We start from the raw sequence: 18,995 nt of genomic DNA, 5'->3' as shown, positions 1-18,995 counted from the left end.
AGCATCGCTTGGGAGCTTAAGAGAAATGCCAATTCCCCGGCCCAGCCCAGACTGACCGGGTGAAGCTCTGCTTTAACAAGATGCTCTATGATCCCTACACACGCTTAAGCTTGAGAGCCATTGCTGTAAAGCTTTGCCCAGACGGAGAAATTATGAGGTGAGTCAGTCCTAACAAGGTTGGCCACTGTTGGCAAAATGCAGACTGGAAGTCCATGGTTCTATTCAGCAAGGCCAGGGCTCGAGTGAAGCAAGCGAAGGCTTAGGAGCACAATTTAAGGAGGAGCCACATATACCTCACTTCAGTCCTGACGCTCCTACTCAAATGCAACTGATAGGACTGGTGACCAAAGCAGCTCCAGGTGGCCTTCCCTGTGACTCTCTAGAACTGGAAAATTTGTGTCAACACTTGATGGGTATCGCTACGAGGATACTGCATGAATGATTCTCTCTTGCTGATCTCCATATCAATGAGCCAATTAGCAAAGAAACATAAAAAGCAAATAAAATATTAGTTGTTGTAAAATGCAATACTTTTGTTTCCTCAAGGTCCCTTCTTCCACTCCATAGAAGGCAACACAGCAGTTAGTGACAGAGTCCTCGAATAGAATGTCCTGGAGTCTCTGGTGGTGCTGGCTACAGGAGACTGGAGAAGATCTCAGGTGTCACCTCAAAGGGGCTCCTATTGGGTTTTCAGCAGCATAAGTGGTCTGCCTCATTCTGGGGTGCACTTTGTTTCTGGGGATACAGTATTTGCTACTATGTTGCAAGGATCCTCCTTCAATTGTCTCTCCTGAGTAATGGCTGCCCACCATCCCTGCCCTCATCTCACACCAGGTGACCATCTTTGGAGTCACCTTGGAAACACCTTCACGCCAGGATCTATCCACTCTGCCCAAACTAGAGTCCTTTTCACCCTAGTTACATTATTTTTTCTACCTAACAGGTAAACAATCAAGAACTATGGCCACCTAATGTGTCACCTCTTGTTGGGCAGCCTCCATTCTCCAAGGGAGAAGGGAATTACTGCCTTTGTGTTGGGGAGAGATCTGGGGGGGACTGACATGTCCTCAGTCCTAGAGGAGTGTGCACAAGATGCTCTGGGAAAGAGAGAACAGGATGACCACCTCCGCTGAGCGTGCCACATGCCCAGGTCCTGCGTCACACCCACCAAGTCTTGCATGATGAGATCCACTATTTCTTTCTTCTCCAGCCCCGATTTCCTATTTGTTTGTGCGTTAAGAGGTAAATTTACTTAGCCCTGCTATCCCTGCATCCCTTCTTTATTCTGCCCCCAACTCTGACTGGGCTCAGGCCACTCTGCCTTCTTCTCTTACTAAACCCGTCAAGCCGCCAGTCCTAACAGAGAGACCCATGGAAGGTAAGAGTCAAAGGAGAGAGAATGGGACTTAGCAAGCAGATGAGTTTATTTCACTTAATGATTAGTAAATGCCCAAGAGGATGATCTGTTTCCCTCAAATCACAGTTCTCTTCCCATTCAGGAAACGAATGTCTAATATTTTCTCAGTCTCATGACATGAAGCTCCCTCACAGTATTCAATTTTTCTGTTTTTGGGTCGTTCATAATCCTTACTGGCCCAGCTGGGGACTATGACTTTGGCCAACCCATGGTGCATAAATCCTCACAGCCCAGGCTTCTCGATCTTTCTCAAAATTCCCTAGCTCCCGGGGAAATGGGAATAACGAGAGCTGACATCAGGGATGCTCATGTTATGTGGGTCCTTGGGAAGACCATGTAGCTGCTTCCTGTCCATGTTCTACAGCAGGCCCGGTGTGGTTTGGTGCCCCCAGGACCTTGGCAGAGACTGGGTGGGCTGGGCCTTCCCTTCATACCTCTGTATTCATGTACCACGTGTCTCTGTGGTCTCTTTGAGAGGCGACCAGTGACCCTTCCAAACACAAGTTAGGGCACTGCCTCCTCAAACCCCTGTGAGGCTTCCCCAGCACCTACGATGGGAGTGAGTGCTCCAGGGTTCACCAAGCCACTTTCTGTGGCCTGAGCACTTTCCCTCTGCCCTCCATTGGGACCAATAGTGAAGGAGTTAATAACATGGACTTGGAAGTTAATAATATGGGTTCAACTCTTCCTCATTAGCTATGACTTCCTGGATTTTACTAGACCTTACAGCTGTGACTCAGCTTCTCCATCTATAAGGGGGGGGGGTAATTCCTCCTTCTGGAGCTGTAGTTGGGATTCAGCGAGTTCACAAGCATGATGCTCTTGGAAGGATGAGTGGCACCGGGTAAACAATGCATAGGGTAGGTAATATCATCTATAGAGAGTTCTCCTCCTCACTCAGGATCTGGTTAAATGGAACCTTCTTCACACACACACACACACACACACACACACAGGCACACACACACACACACACACACACAGGCTCAGAGGTGACATCAGCTCTATGTTCTTGGGGCCCATGCTGGTAGCTATCCAAACTGCTCCTCCTCTATTTTGCTGTATAGGCTGATCTGTCTCCTCCATGAAACTAGCGTTTTCAGGTGGACACCAACCTTAATCCATCTTCCTTTGCACCTCATAGACCCTCCACACACCTGAATGCATCAGGCTTTCACTGAGCACCGGCAGGATGGAAACAAATCTGAGAAAAGGCTAGAAGCAGTCGGCCAGAATGCACAGCCTGGGTGGGTTCCATCTGAGGACAGGGCATGAGAGTCCAAACAGGGCCTCTATCCGCTCACATGAGAAGTATTCTCAGCATAAGAAGCATCTGAGAAGAAGGACAGGGAAGAACTGCCTGTGGCTGTAACCTGGGCACGGGGGTTGGGAATCTGTGAAGCCGCTGCAGCTGTAGGCAAAATAGTGCCCAGTGTCCCTCTTTCTCCCTGGGGAGACCTGCTGGAGGGTTTTCATTGGCTCTTCAGTGGGGCTTGTGAGACCCTCAAATTAAGAGCCCTTGACTTAGTTATTTAGACACAAAGTTCTTGCCTGGGAGGCCTTACAATTGAAGAATCCCAGCTATCCTTACAGGCACAGCCCACCAGCCAGGAGGTCTGAGGAGCCGTGGGTGCTTGGCGTGTGCAGGAAAGCCAGAGCAGCTCCTAAAATCCGTCCATGTGGAGAGACCAGCAAGGACGGGGAGTACCAGGATTCCGGGAACCTCAATGGCCCTCTCTCCCGGGGGCTGTGAAGCTAAAGGTCGCCTGTGATGACACAGGAACCCCTGGCTGGGAGCACAGACATTGGCCATTTGGCACAGTCTGACTGTGAGAGTTGTTTTCTGTCAGGACGACTCAAAAACATCCTGTCTGATCCAGACACACAAACAAGGCTGTTCACCTACTGATGGCGGAGAGCAATAAATGACCCTTAAAAATCAGGGTGGGTCTGATACCAGGGCAAAGGGAGACGGAGACCCATGAGTGCGGAGGCCCAGCCAGGGGCCTGTTTTACTTGCAGGAGCCACGGGGGTGAATTAAATCCCACCCTCACCCATCTGGACTCTGTGGCTTCTCCTGGAGTTACTGCTGTCCTGGCCCGTCGGCCCCTGAAACCTGCCCACACGCAGGAATTCTGCTCAGACGGCACGCCCCCAAAAAGCCCATGGCATGTCAAAAAGCCCACTTCAGTACGCCCTTCGCTTCCTGAATGGGGTTTTCAAGATCATAAGGAACAGGACCTGGAAGTCCTGTCTTTTATAAAATAGAAAGGGAGACTTTAGAGAGATTGGGGGGTGAGAGAGGGAGGGGGGACTGGCTGCATGAGTCCCTGTTTCTCTCAATCAACAAGAGGGATGTAGTGACCACAGGCCCTGGCAGCCAGGCCCAGATACCCCAACCCGAGCAAGCCTGTGGTCTCCATGCCCACAGAGTGATGAGAAACAGAGAGGGGTTAGCATCTGTCCTTGCCCCTCAGCAGGGTCAGGAGAGCACCTGGCACTCACACGTAATGGACGGGTGAGACTTTCTGGCTGGTCATGGGACAGCCCGTTCCAGGACCAGCGTGGCAGTGGGGATCAGCACCGGGTGACAGGAGCCCTGACACCTGCACCGGACACGTGAGCTCTGCACCGTGGCGAGCCTCCGCTCACGCCTGCCCACGGTGAGCAGCCCCGACACAGCGCAGAACAGACAGCGCTGGCCGGGGCTGACTGCCTCCCTCGGCCCCTCGCCGACAGGCAATGAAAGCAAGCCCCACTTTGAAAATCCTCCCCCATCATGCAAACTGACATAGGCATGCTTTTCAAAAACCCACAGCCAATCTGTTGATCATTACTTATTTACAAAGGCCTTCGGGCAGAAAGTCCTGTAAAAACCGTACTTGATCCGGTATACACTGGCTTTTTCTACTGGTGGAAGAAAAGTCCCCTCCAGGCTACCTCAAGCCATCACTTTCTATTGCACATAAAATGTAGCGTGGAACACTAAAGTATTTAATATATATGGTATAATATATCTACAGGAAAGGCATTTGTGTAGAAATATGTTACCCTGGATTTGGTAATTTCATGTTTTGCTGAAGGCTACGACTTAAAAAAGCTTCCACGCCGTACAGAGGGCCTGTCATCTCGGCACCCAAGAGCCAGCAGAATAAAGAAGGACCCTTAAGCAGCAAAACTTTGACACAGCTTTGAAGCATATGAAAACAGTATAACTCCTCAGAATTATTATTACTCGAGATCAAAGAAATAAGCCGTCCTTTACATAGCAAACAGGGACAGGGAATTTGGCTCCAAAGGTTTCAGATTTTTCAGACACTTCTCTTCATTTATTTATTATTTGCTTCTCTAAATTTAGGCACGAGAGAACGCCTGGGCTTTTCTCTACGTTAAATGGATAAAACTATTAGCATTAGATAAGGCGATTACCTACAGATGAGGGACTGGGAAAGGATGCTAGCAGGACGTCTGGCTTCACAATGAGAAGCTTGGCGGTTGGCGCATTTCATTCCTCCTCATAAACTGCAAACCAACGTGTAGATCAGTAAGACCCCAGCAAGACTGAGCAGAGGGAAGGGCAGAGGACCCGTGAGGAAACATCTCACAGGAAGAGATGGTGGCAATGGGCCAGTGAGTACCCCATGGGACCTTGTGTCCTCAAGGGCATGGAGGAGACTGCCCATCTCAGTCCCAGAAAGGTGCTTGGGGAGGGCCAGGAAGATGTGAATGTGGTGGATAAGGGGGCAGGGGAGGGGGGTGAGGAGAGAAAAATCACCATCTGTCCAATAACCAAAGAGAGAAGAGTGCTCCAGGCAAATGAAAAGAAGAAAGTATTGTAGCAATGGTGGGTATCCATGATGTGACCACTTAGGGAGAGCAGTGCCAGTGGGAGATCACCCTGCTGCTCTGAGAGGTGAGAGAGCGAGGGCATTGAGGGCAATAAGCACTGAGATTGGCAGATGAAGACAAAAAAGAAAGGATAAAAGACAGAGGCCAAGATGAGGAACAGGCTGAAATTTGATTTTACTTTCTATTTCCATAGTCAAGATAGGAAGAAAGCAAGGGGAGGGGAGGGGAGAAGAGGAAAGGGGAGGAAAGGAAAGGGGAGGAGAGGGAAGAGAAAGGAGAGAGAGGAACAGAAGGGATGGGGGGGGGAAATAGGGAAAGAGGGGAGAGAGAGAGAGAGAGAGAGAGAGAGAGAGAGAGAGAGAGAGAAAGCATACACTGTATTTCATAATTAATACTGCTTTTGGTCTGAGCTGAACAGGATTACTTTTGAACTTTGCTTTGGCAAGTCCACAGATTATTGGACTTTTTTTTTTATCAGTCAAAATCAATTAACAGAAATTTGATTCCAGGCGACAGGATGAAAGGGGGGTAATCTTCAGGTTCCTTTTTGATTGTGATGATACATCGCACATATGGCCCTCAGTACAGACAGCCTCCTCCCAGGGCCCCCAGCAGAAAGGCTAGCCGGAGGCGAGCTGGCCCACACGTTCCCCGATTGGTTGCCGCCGTCATTAGTGCCACTGCTGGTTAGGAGCAACATGTGGACAGGACCTGGTGACAGCTCCGCCTTTAGAGCCTGTGTATTTTTCAAACAGCTTTTCCAACTGTTTTTCATGACAGGGTTTTTTCAGCTCTATCATTAACTGCTGACAAGCTGACGGAATAAATATTCCAGCCTTTGAGAAGCCATCTCAGACCCCATCCCTCCCTGGCTCCGGCCTGCTGTGAAGGGCCGCACTGGGCCTGGGCTGGTGGGGAGCTGATGAGAAAGGGAGGGGAGGAGCTAGAGGGAACACCCCCGCCCCCCAGGCCTGGGGTCCCTCTCCTTACCTCATCAGCTTGGGCGAGGAGCCGGGGGAGTTCCGCATGCCTCCATTCCGCTGCTTTTTTTTGGGTGACAGCGTCGAGGGCTGCTCATCTTCAACTAGAAATACAGGCAGCTCATGAGATTACGGACAGGGCGAGGGCAGACTGTGCAACACAGGCAAGGTAGCAAAGGACACACACACGCACAGCTCAGTCACGCACTAGGAATTGGGGCTGCCTTTTCGACCCAGTGACAGAGACCCCCGTGTTAGTCCGAGAAGCCAGCATAGAGGGGGCGAGAGCCACCTCCTTACACGCCAGTGTTTGAACATGCACTTGAAACAGACTACAACCGTTTGTACGCACCCTGCCATAAAAAAAGAAAAAAAAGAAAGGAAGTTGTGATTTACCCGCATACAAAATACAGTGCTTTCGACGGGGGTACACAATCATTACTCTCAAGAGGTCCTTTTGGGTACTTTGCTTTGCTGGGTAATCGAATGGGTTTTCTTGCAACCAAAATCCGAAACCCGCTCAGCCCTGGTGCCTCCACTGCCCCAAAAGGGGGGATGCACACATGGAAAACTTTCCTAATCTATCAGGACAGTTGGGACCGGGCTGCAAGGTTGGAGAGCCGGGGAGGAGAAGGGCCCCCAAACCAAGGAGGAGGTTGCCGTTGAATGATGTCTCTGATGACGTGGTGAGGGGCAGGGAAGGAGGGAGCACAGGGGTTTGGAAACCAAAGGCTGTTTCCCGAATGTCTAAGCAACACAGAGCGCGAAGCAATGTGAAGCCTGGCTCACACACAACACAGCACACTCCGCTGCCTTTGCCCAAAGACACCCGCTCACAAGCTTTGCAGAGGTATCAGCCTGCACCATGCTTCTTTTTAGGAGAGTTGCCTGATAAATTAGCAGATGCACACCCGGCCCGGCCCCCAAGGGCATCGGCGGGAAAATCCTAGTCCCCCTCTCTCCACCCCCACAATCCAGGCTCAAGCTGTAACGGCAAGAAGGAAAAGTAGGATCCTCGAAGTTTGCATAGTTGACTGCACCACAGAGGGGGGAGGAAGCACCCCGAAACCCGGAGTGCACAGCAGTTACCTTAAAGCTAAGAAGAGAAATATTAGCAGGGATGACATGGAAAGATGCGTGGCGTATGTTAATGGCATACAAGTCATGGGGTGGAAAGAAACTGTCACCTCTGCTACTTGATCTTACCCAGAAAGACCCATCTCAGCACATGCATTACATGGCACTTCCCTGAAGACCCCGAGTACATTTAGCGTGTCATGTAGGACACATGGTTCCATAAGAGATTACGGTCATTCAACGACCTTCTGGACCTGCCTCAAGGTATCCCACTTGGCACCCCGTCCCCATTCCACTGCCAGCCTAAGGTTGTCTAACTTCTGGCTGACACAGAGTAAGGGAACAAGAACGTGGTTCAAACTGAGAGCTACTCCAGAAGAAAAGCAGGCAAGGAAGCACCTGTAAATGCCCACAGAACCGCTCGCTCTGTCCCCCGCCCCATCCCCCCGGAGGCCCGTGCTCAGGCTGCGACCATATCAGTCACTTAGGGCCCCAGGCTGGGAGGATATCGCATCTTATCGGAAATGAGTATCCACAGCAAATCACACCGAGACTAAACAGCACTTAAAAGATTAAAGGGAAGAAATACCAGCCACATAAATGGTATAGAAAAAAATCACTTAGGGTTGATATGCATCTCTCGGCGAGCAAACAGGCACTCTGAGCTTGACCTGAATTCATCTTGCTTTCACAAGACAGGGCCAGGCATCCCAGGCAATAATGGGGCAGAAAGGCAAGGAAACAGATAGAAAGAGAGAATGTGTGCTTGGGGGGGTGGGGGCTGTTGGGGGAGATACAGAAAGTCGTACATGGACTCCACTGGAAATACAAGGTCACCCTTTAACGTGGACCACTTATGGGGGACCTAGATTAGTAGAGTGCATGCCAGACTAAATAACGTGTGTGCGTGGCCTTCAGACTCCTGGGGATGAAAGTTCTTTCCTTCTCTATCACATGAGCCTTTCAATGGTTCAAATGAAATATCGAACCAAGATAACCGTAGTCCACTATGGCTAACTTGACTCAAAGCCGCCAGAGGTTGCCATGGTTTTGTCCATATTGGTTGCGACCTGAACAGAAGTTACACTCGCTGGCATTTCTGTGGGATTCTTTTGCTTAATGTTTGTCTTCCCGGTTGCACTGGGCCCACAACCAATAGCCCTCTTTGGTGAAGAGCCCATTCTCCTGGCACCTTGTCACTGTCTGTTTACCTGCAGTGATGCTCAGAGGGAAGGAAGACTTGCAAGTTGATACCTGTTAGCTAGCTCCGGGGAGAAACCCCGTTCTGCTGCTAACGTTATGCCTCCTTCCATGCAAGGACACTATTTATTTTCATTGCAAGTCAGAAAGATCATTCTGTAAGTTTCTTCCTTACAGTGTCAAGTATAAGCAAACATGTTAAGATATCATTCAAAGCTGTCATTCTAGTTCACGTTAAAGCTGGTTTTCAACTTTTCCAATGAAGAACTGCACGAAGGATTAGGTCAGCAGAGAGATGCCATTTAAAATGGGGTTTGTTCTCTTCAATGAAGCCCGTGTTCAGAGGTTTTCTCCTGCGCTCACGGCCTGGAAAGGCAGACCCGCTCCTTGAAGAGACGGGGAAAGGTCCCCAGCTTAAACACGAGCGCCGTGCAACCAAGACTGTTACCGATGGCTTAGATCCCACCAGAGCAGCAGTGACCCCTTCTTTCTCGTAAGCAGGGTATAAACCATATTTAATTGCTATCTTTGACTGCTGGTATCTGCATATTTAAAGAAAGCAAATCTAGGAAAACTTTCAGGTAAGCTATAAAATAAAATGCTCATTTCATGGCTTCCATGACTCCATGAGAGGAATACACATGGATTTAAAGGGAGACTGAAATTTACATACTTTTAAGAAAGGCACGTGGATTCACCTCCTGCCAACATACATTCCCAGGCGCCTGGTTAGCCTGCTTTCTGTTTAATTATGGGACACCTCAGTCTTCGGCTCTCCCTGCTTCAAGCTGTGGAAGCCTCATGAAGATATGATCTGTGAAAGGAGCCTGAGTTACCAGCTCCTTTAAAGCACAAACAAGTTGAGGAATCCAAGGTGGAATTTTTATAAGGGCCGAACTCCCTCCAGTCTCCGCGTCCCCGTAAAATCCGAGGGCTCGTTTGTGCACATCCCTACGTATCACACTTAATGTCCTGCCGTAACTTCCCAGCGCCCGCCCGTCTAACGGGCCCTGCCTCCAACAGTTTTACAGCCGGGAAGACTCAGTGCTAGAAAAATGTCAGGCAAGTCTAATGAGGCCAGGATCCCTCGGTTGGTGCTAGACTTTAATTTAAAGTTACAACGATGTCTTAACATGTTTGCTTATACTTGACTAAAGAGGATTCATTATTTCGGTGACATAACCTCCAGACAACGTTCTGGGGATTGATTGAGGATGTGGCGGTAATTCCAACAGCCTTAACACAGAGTAGAACATCTGTAACAACATTTTGCTCGACTTTCCGTCGTCATTCTGTTTTTTTTCAAGCAAAAAAGCAAGGCAGTCTCTTCCAGAAACACTGGCCAGGACTCTGGGCTTAGTTCAAAATGATCATATATTTTACTGGATTTTTTTTTTTTTTTTTTTTTTTTTAAGAAATCCCTTTCTTTATTGGCCTAGCCAGCTTGCAAACAGTGTATCAAGGTTCACCGATGCCTTTGTGGGCCCTTTGAGTCAAATGGGCAATGATTTCAACTTTCAGCTTCCCCCAATATTGGGGCCCCCAATATACGATGAACCCTTTGCTCAGCTCCAGCCTGAGGCACATTCCTTCTTCCCTGTTTCCTCAACAGGGTTTGGGGGGATGATGCCCTCTGAGACTTAAAGGTGAGTTTGTTGGCTGGAGTTAAGAAACAGTTCAAAGCAAATAAACTCAGAAATGTAATAAAAGGCAAAGGACCCATAAACATGAGTTGACTGGCTATCTCCACATTACATTATTAGTTACCACATCTGGAGAAACCCACATCTGCACACACTTAGCAGGTCATTAGTAATGTCATATTCACACTGGAATCACTCAGAGTAAGAGGCATGCAGAGTGGCTTGAACGTAAAAGACATCTAGCTAACAGGGCTCCTGACTGAAATCTTGAGCGAGCTGTGAGTTGGCGGGAGGGTAGTTTTAATTATTATTTATTGTTCTTTATGGCTTTTTTCTCTTTGGTATTTTGCTGCCCAGAACGCTCAATGCATGCTGAGATCCACGGCACTGCATCTTTCTTCTTCAACTGAGCTCAGCATGCTAAGAGGAAGCATGAGGGGTGCAGGGCAGTTGCTAACACATTGGGGTGGGTTCCAGGCTCCTTCACCTGGCTTGGTCACAAGCTGAGAATTGTGAGTTGTGTTCTTGCTCTCAAATGGGTCTTTGGGGTGGCGCGATCTAGCTTCCGCCTTGACTGCCAAACAATAACGAGAGAAAAAAACGGAAATTAATCCTTCGTGCAGTTCTTCATTGGAAAAGTTGAAAACCAGCTTTAACGTGAACTAGAATGACAGCTTTGAATTAAAATGCAAGTTTCTTCCTTACAGCTACATTGAGAGTTTTCTTTACTTTTACCCTGGTGACTTCTGGAAATTCTTTTTGCTGTGTTATTGTCATTGGTGTCAGAAGGGATAACGTATCAGAAGATAATCTTATTTGTGCAATAAATTCCAAGGGCATGGAGTTCCCCCTGCCTTCCGAATACACAGACTTGGAAAACTTAGGTCAGCAGAGAGATGCCAGCCCTCTCTCCGGAAGCCTGCTAAAATGCACCCCCTGACCGATCATTACATTCTGAGTCATCAGCCACAAGGTTAGACTATGGTTTTCATCTTGGCCAGGCCCTTGGTTGCAATATCGCTGCCTACCTTGCATTAAATGCGAGGGGTTTGCTAGTCCTAGGAAAGGGGGAGGGGGGTGTCCTTTATCCTTGTGTCATGAGGGACATCGCTGTAGAGTGGGTGTGTGCTTTCAGTCTTTCAGGAGGTGAATGAGGGTACAATGAGGGCAAAACTGCTGGCCTACAGTTTAAACAGCGTGCTTCTTGATTTCTGTGGGTTTATCAGACTTTGTCCCCAAGAAAAATCCTACCAATCATAGTACTGCAGTCAGTATATAATTCACAATAGACGAACTTCCAGGCTGACCTGTCCTCCCTCTGATACAGACGCCTAAGACTTTCACCAGGGAGTCCGGGCTACTTAACCTGAAGGTCTTACAGCGCAGCCACATTAGAGCGATCCCTGCTCTGGAGCTCAGGATGACACATGCTTTACAGGGGGAATTTTCCTGCCTCAGGATCACAGACCCCCAGAACCCTGGCTGCCTGGCACACATACCAGGCCAGAGAGAGTGTGAGCCATGTAGCAAAATCAGCAGCAACAAGAAACACAAATGCCAGATGAGTAACTCAGTGTGCTGGGTCCGATACTTCCTGTTAAGGAGCACTTGACTGCTGTTTCAGGATGAGTCCCCTCGGAGGATGTGCACCTGCCCGTCAGGGAGGTTGGGCAGCCAAGCACAGCGAGAATAAGGTAAGACAGCCACGTTCTATGCCTAGAGGCTCTGTGGGCAGCTCGGTATCTGATCATGGGGAGCTAGCGTGGGTGAGTCTTTGCAATAACAGTTTCTGCTCTGACAACCTTAGGAGAACACATATCCCCAAGAACGTGGGTAAACACGTTGCAGTATTATTGATAAGATCAAGCCATAAAGCTATTTTTGAAAGATCACGGTGACTATTTATACAGTTAATGAAAAGATGAAAAGATGCTGCCTCTCAAAAGCAACGCCAACAATAATATCTCTAACATAGAGCGTATATGACCCCTTAGAAGGGAGCCATGGCGTTATCACATACATTATCAGGTAAGATAATTTAACAGCTTCTACCTGAGAAATAGAAAGTACATTTATTTGGAAAACCTAGAAGGTGTAAGTTAAAGAAAAAACAACCACCTGCCATTATGTACAATGAGGACAGAAAGCATTTGTAAGTAACCCACCTGCCCTGGCGTAGGCACAGGGAGCACCCTCCCACCCACAGCGGGCTGAGGGGAAGGGAGGGAAAGCCACAGGAAAGGGGAGGGGGGCAAAGGAGGGGAGGCCTGTTGAAGCTTTTACATCTCTGGCTTTTGTGGAGCTAATACGAGAATGAGAAGGGAGGCTTTAAGGAACAATAGGTTATGTAGAAGTTAATCACAGGGTATATTTCTGGCTTTATTCACTGCCTAGGAAACCTGAATTGTGTAACTCTGAGTCCATCAACACAGAGTAATGAAAGAATTCAGCTCCCACATGGGAGAGAGAAAAACAGTATATAAGTGTGTTGACAGAATCTACATGACTTGCACTGCAATGTTCTCTACAGAAAAATTGTGGGCCCAACGAATCTTCTAGAATCAAAGGCAAATGCCAGACTCACATTCCTCCATCCCATAAGCCTATTCTATATGTATCTCGATCAGAGTCTAACATTCATCAAATCCCTGTATCTAGAATCTCAGCCCATATATCTTCACTAAGAACTTGACCTGATGTAATAACTTGCCCAATGCTCAGTTCTGCTCAGCATTTGGTAGAAAATTCCATCTGGATGCCTGGCTTTTTTCTTTTCTTTTTTTCCCCCCCTCGGAACAGACTATCTCCATCAGCTCAAGGGCAAAGAAAAGGCTCATGCAAAGATCACTTGGTATTGGCTTCTCAGAGGTGAGATAGAGATGAATAGGCAAATATGCAACTAAAATTCACAATGCAAGAATTTTCCCTGAATTATGGCTATGGAGCTTGAAGACTGGGAAGGTAGGAGATGAAACATAACTGTTACTTTGAATTAAACTGGGGAAAATGTACAGGAGTCCAATAAAAACAGCCTCTTTCAACTTCCCTTTCCTCTTCTGACTACTCCCAGCACCAACAAGTTAATAAAGGTTTTGAGGCCAAAAAGTGTACCAGACTCCTTCATGCAGCCCTGGCAGGGGCAGTGCATGCTTGTAGGGGTTAGGGTTTCAGAACAGGGATGAAGTGGGCCAAGTCCTTGGCACCAAAAGCTGCCTTCTTTCTTATATTTCTCAAGTTCAGGGATTAGTAAACTGTTGTCTTAAATGTGTTTGTGTATAGCTATGGACTAAAAATGTTTTTTTACATTCTTATTTATTTTTTAAGATATTTTTTTAAAGAGAGAGAGGAGGAGAGAGGGAGAGATAGAGTGAAACATCAATGTGAGAGCAAAACAATGATCAACTGTGCCTCCTGCACACCCCTATTGGGAATCAAGTCTCCAACTCTAGCCTGTGCCCTCACAGAATTGAACCAGCCAACTTTCTATGCACAAGACGATACTCAACCAACTGAGCCACACCAGCCAAGGTAATTTTTACATTTTCAAATGGATGGGGGGCAAAATCTAAGAAGAAAAATAATTAATAACACATTACAATTATACAAAATTCAAATTTAGTGGCTATAAGTAAAGTTTTATTGGGACATGGCCTGACATTTGTTTCCCTATTGTTTATATCTCTTTCCCCTTTATAATGAGAGAGTCAAGTGGTTGCAATAGAGACTGCATGGCCAAAGAGCCTAAGACATTTATTAGCTGGCCTTTGATAGATAAGATTTGCTGATCCCCCATTTACCTTCTCACAATTTTCTAATTTCCTGTCTTCCAAAAGGATGTTCCCCCTCCCCACCCCAATCTTTCTGGATGACCAAACAATAAAGGACACATGCATGGAGCCACTCTAAGTGAACAAATTTGGTGACATTGGGAGGGACAGAGACAGTTTGGTGATTGGAATGTCCCTACCACCCAGCCTACTATTAGTCCTGTGAGTGCCTTTGCATTTGGGGAAACCAGTCAGGCGAGTTTCCCCTTTTCTTTCCTTTAAATATTTTTGTTGATTTTGAGAGAAAGAGGGAGAAGGAGAAAGAGAAACAGTGATGTGGATGGATGTGTGTGGTGAATATCAACCAGCTGCCTCATGCCCACCCCCTACCAGGGATTCAGCTGCAACCAGGTCATGTGCCCCGACTGGGAATCAAACCAGCAACCTTTCGGTGCAGGGGAGGATGCTGAACCAACTGCGCCACACCAGCCAGGGCGAGTTTCCCCTGTTCCAACTCAAGCTAAGTGACAGCCATCCACCCTGCACTTTGAGAATCAGGGAGCCCCATCTACCAGGAGCAATTCCTTGAAGCTGTCAGTGTGGGCTGCACGTCCACCAGCACGAGCCCCGACAGGACAACAAATTAACCATTAGGCCGGATATGTGGAAAATATACAGCTTCAACCTTTCCCCGGCTCGCTCAGAGCGATGTATAGATGATTATTTCAAGCGTCAGCTGCCGCCCAGATTTAAGCCCTGGCATAATAACTCCTGGATTCATCTGCCCCTTGTCAGACTTGCACAGCTTTCGTTGCAGGATACGCGGTGTGGCAGTTTCCCTGCGAATCCAGAATGATCCAGACGGCTGCTGTCTCTTTGTTAACAGGAAGCCAAACTGATGAGATCGTAATGCATTTCTTATCAAAGGTAGTTTCAGAAAGGGAAATGTGTCCCATCCGTTTGGCTGCATTTCACATAGACTAGATGATGGGCTTAATCAGAACATCTCTGTTATTTTCGTGGGGAAACTGATAATGCTGCATCCACCCCATTAAAATCATTTTATGCCAATTTATTTATGAACTTATAATTACCCTTGATTTTCCCCCCTCCCGCAGTATACTTAATAAAACCATCAGCTGGAGCCTACACAGCAGTAGGGCTTAATAGATACAAGCATGCTGATATTTTTTTTTTTTTTTTCAGTGAATGCTGATCTTTCTGAGCTGCGTGTCTAAATTGATCATTGTGAAAAAAGGGAGAGAAATTTCCAAAGCACACATTTAACAAAGACAGAATGGACTGCCATGGAATCTATGGGGCCTGTAAAAAAACTCTTTTTCTGATATGTTAATTATCAAGTAGATTCGGGCTTACTGTAGGACAAACCAGGTCCCTCTGAAATGCACCCGGAGAAAACGCCTGTGCGTACAGGGCACCGTTCCTGGCACAGCAGAAGTGCCCACATGAGTGGCGGCAGCTGCCAATCTTCTGTTGGGCTGTTATACCTGCTACGAACGTGAAATCCAGTACTTAGATCCCAGCATTAAAAACGCTATTTATCCTCTCTTTATTTAAAATTCTGACTTTTTTTATTCATCATGACATCCTCCCCCTTTTTTTTTAATTAAAAAAATATTGCATTAAACTATTATCTATCTTAATCACTGAAGTTTTTGCTGGTCCCTTACATGGGGTGTCCACGGTAAACGCCTCCCACCAGCCCTGGCCCTGCCTGTCCATCGCCCAGGGTGCTCTGCTGCTGGCCCTGCCATCCAGCCTTATTTCGTACCTGCCTGTGTGTCTGCTCGCTCCCCTGTGCCGAGCCCGGCAAGACAAAGACAAAACAAGTGTTATTCTTCTGATCGCTTCACGCTGCTTGCATGATGTTAGGAAGGAGGGCCCTTGCCAGGAAGGCTGCCTTGGGGATTTACAAATTGTCAGACATCCAGAGGAGTGGAGGAAAGATCCTGCTGCCTCGGGTACTGGAGCTTTGCCACCTGCCCAGGGTGAGAAACAGAATGGGGAGCCCTGCAGGCCTCTCCTGCACCTTCTTTCACACCTCCCGTCACACTCCCAGCGCCCACCGCGCCGACTCACAGTCCGATTTACAGCCCCGCTGTGGGTGCAGGTTTTTACTCGCTTGTGTGTTTTGACTCAGATGCTGTGCTTCTTCTCTTTTTGTTTTTCCCTCCCCTTAGACCCCTTCTAGTAAACATGATGGCAGAACATGTCAATCACATATTCATTTTTACTTTGTTACTTGCATCTTTTTAGTTCATGCTTGCCCCAATGAGTCACGATTGATTGAGACCAATCTAGAATCTAATTGTGTATATGGGAAATGGTTCTCTAAACCATCCACTTTTAGACAGGTAAGGGCTGTTGTTGTTATTAATATCATTATTACTATCGGCTCATTCATAAACACCGCATTTTCCATTGAGCCGGTCATATCCAAAGCCCCCGAGAATTCTAATATGTATTCCAGATGGCTGCCCCGATACTTTCTCTGAGACACAGATAAAGGTAAAATGCATGAGATTTCAGTGCAACCCAGGTACACCACATGGCCCGATGAAGAATGTTCTGCCAGAACACTTTAGAAATGCTGAATGCTTTTAACCTTGGGAGGTAAGACCGGTCCCAGATTGTAATTTTACGCTAAACACAAGCATTTAGTATGTTTCTTAAGGGCATAGTCACCTTCTAACGGTGTTCTTGAACTTCAACATCACGATCTGTATTCCACTATAATTTATCCTCAGATGCATCCCGTGCAACATTCTAAAATGCTCAGCTTGGGCCGCTTCCTGCTCATCACAGAGAACAAGGTGTGGGATGCAGGAGCGGGGCTGGCAGGGGTCAGGGAAGCTCTGGCCTCACCCTCTTGGGCTACACTAAGATGACACTGACACCAGGGCCCAGGTCTGCTGACTTCCAATCCAGATCGCTTGCTGTCAGAATTCTGCCCGTGAGAATAGCATGAGGGTACAAGCTTCCAGATGTGGGCCACCTGCCCGGGTCCCTCTGACCCTCACTACAATTCTGATCTCAGGTGAGTTACTCAACTCCGCAATGTCACCAGGTAGGTTGTTATCCCCACGGACAGATGCAGATGCCAGGATCTGGAAAGCTGTGGGGTGGAAGGAGATGACCGGAGGCCACACACAGACAGCCCGGGACTGTTCTGGGGTGCTCTGCCCGGCATTCCCCAGCTGGTTCACAGGATCTGTGCGTGGGGCAACCTCTAAGCCTGAAGATGTCCATAAAATAGTGACTTCTAGTTTCTGCTTTAAAATCTTGAAGAAGACTGGACTTCCGTTTCAGGAACTGTCACATGGGGCACGAGCTTACCAGCTGGTCAAATCCCCCAGCATTGCTTACTGCACCCCAGCCATATGGTAGACACCCTCTTACACCTCTGGCCCTGGCTCCAGCAACACTCAGTGACATAAAGATTTTGAGAGATGGGTGACCCCTCTACAAATGTCAACTCAGAATGAGCTGCAGGAAGGTAACAGCTAGGCACACAGGCCCCAAAGTTAACACTGCAGGGTCCAAACCCGGCTACATGGCAAATTACCAACTTCGGTTTTGTCACCTATAAAATGGAAATAACCAGAGAGCATTCTTCATAGGGCCATTGTGAAAAGGAGTGAACACAGGACAGGAGCAACGCTTGTGAGAGTCCTGGGCAAGCTCTTGGTAAACGTTACCTATCATGATTGTCTGGGCTTTGCAAAACCAACGGAACTGAAGCTCTCTGCCAGTGGGCCCTCACCACAACTTGCCTGCTGCCTTCTGGCTTTGCCCCCACTCTCTCACCGCTGCTTCAAACAGCTGATCTGGTGTCCAAGCACAGAGCAGGATGAGATTCGCCACCTCCACCCCCTACTCCATACCCTGCGCCACTGGCTGCATCCTGTTCAACTGCCACCTCTGTCCCATATTTCATATGGCCCCAATGAACTGCTCGGGTCAAAATAATTAGGCTATGCCAAGTGTCATAAAAACAAGAAAAGCCAGAAAAATGTTTAAACGACCCTCAATTGGAGAAGGCTGGGACCATTCAGTGCAGTAACAAATGAAAATCAGATGGAAACGTGGAGAAACCTACCATTCCCTCTAAATTACAGGAAATCCATGCTGCCTGCTTGTGATGGGCTCTTCCCCTTGAATTTCTGGTGGGAGGTCATGGAATTGGGGCATGCACATGGGGGATGGGGGAGGAGCAGGAGAATGATGGGGTAAAGGGGCACCGACTCCTCTACTAGTCCCCCCCGCCCCCCCAACCAGGTCTTCCTTTCACCTACCTATTCTACTCACTCTTCAAGAAATAGGTTAGGCTACCTCTTCCAGGTAGCTTTCCCAGATTACCACAACAAGACAGAATCTCTCCTTTCTTGGCACCCCATCTCACATCCCTCTGTTATCTATTTCTTTTGCATTAGACTGTTTTCCATTTCATGTGTCCTACTTCCCAACTAGACTTGTAAGGTCCTTTCTGGTAGTTTATCAATCTCTGAATACCTCATAGTGCTGAGCTGCTGGTGATATTCCTGATGAATATCTCTGAGTTGCTAGAGAGGCAGCACTGCAGGGGAGAGTCACAGCCCCGTGGTGAGGAGCCTGGTTCTAGTCCTGGCCTGGGTCAACTGTGGGGTCTTGGCCAGACACCGCCCCTCCAGGACTGGCATTCTTTATGAATAAAGACTTTTTCAACTCTGATCTGGAATTGTCCTGGGTTTAATGCTCTATTCTGCTACCTGCCAGATATCACAGGAGCCAGCCAAGGACCAGAGGGCCCCTAGCTCTCAGGTTCATAAAGTTATCCAGCACTTCCTAGCAGACTCAACCTCAGAGAGCAATACAGAGCAGGAAAGCAGGTGCCTGAATCCCACTCAGACCCATTTGACAGACAGCTGGAGGGTGGGAGCTGGGCAGCGCTTTTTCTTTTCCTATTTTCAAAAAGTCTTTTAAAAGATACACAATAAGAGCACAAGTCTAGCTGTAGAAATGAGATAATATATATCTTATATAATAAAAGGGTAATATGCA

The 18,995-nt window shown here is 47.8% G+C and overlaps 1 protein-coding gene across 27 annotated transcripts in view; it reads right to left on the bottom strand.

The window, feature by feature from the left end:
* Positions 1 to 18,995, bottom strand: part of KCNMA1 (potassium calcium-activated channel subfamily M alpha 1) — a 669,206-nt gene that overhangs the window by 75,916 nt on the left and 574,295 nt on the right. For 23 of the 27 annotated variants that reach the window (XM_036438142.2, XM_045581694.1, XM_045581695.1 and 20 more), the window contains one exon: positions 6,258 to 6,351. In XM_036438142.2, the coding sequence (XP_036294035.1) occupies positions 6,258 to 6,351 (94 nt within the window). Of the gene's footprint in view, positions 1 to 6,257; positions 6,352 to 10,654; positions 10,742 to 18,995 lie in introns of all 27 variants that reach the window. The other 4 variants (XM_036438116.2, XM_036438124.2, XM_036438126.2 and 1 more) reach the window with 1 other exon arrangement.

This window comes from Pipistrellus kuhlii, unplaced genomic scaffold (genome assembly GCF_014108245.1).
Source record: "Pipistrellus kuhlii isolate mPipKuh1 unplaced genomic scaffold, mPipKuh1.p scaffold_m20_p_15, whole genome shotgun sequence".
Classification (NCBI taxonomy): Eukaryota; Metazoa; Chordata; class Mammalia; order Chiroptera; family Vespertilionidae; genus Pipistrellus; species Pipistrellus kuhlii.
This window is presented reverse-complemented; position numbering and strand designations above follow the sequence as displayed.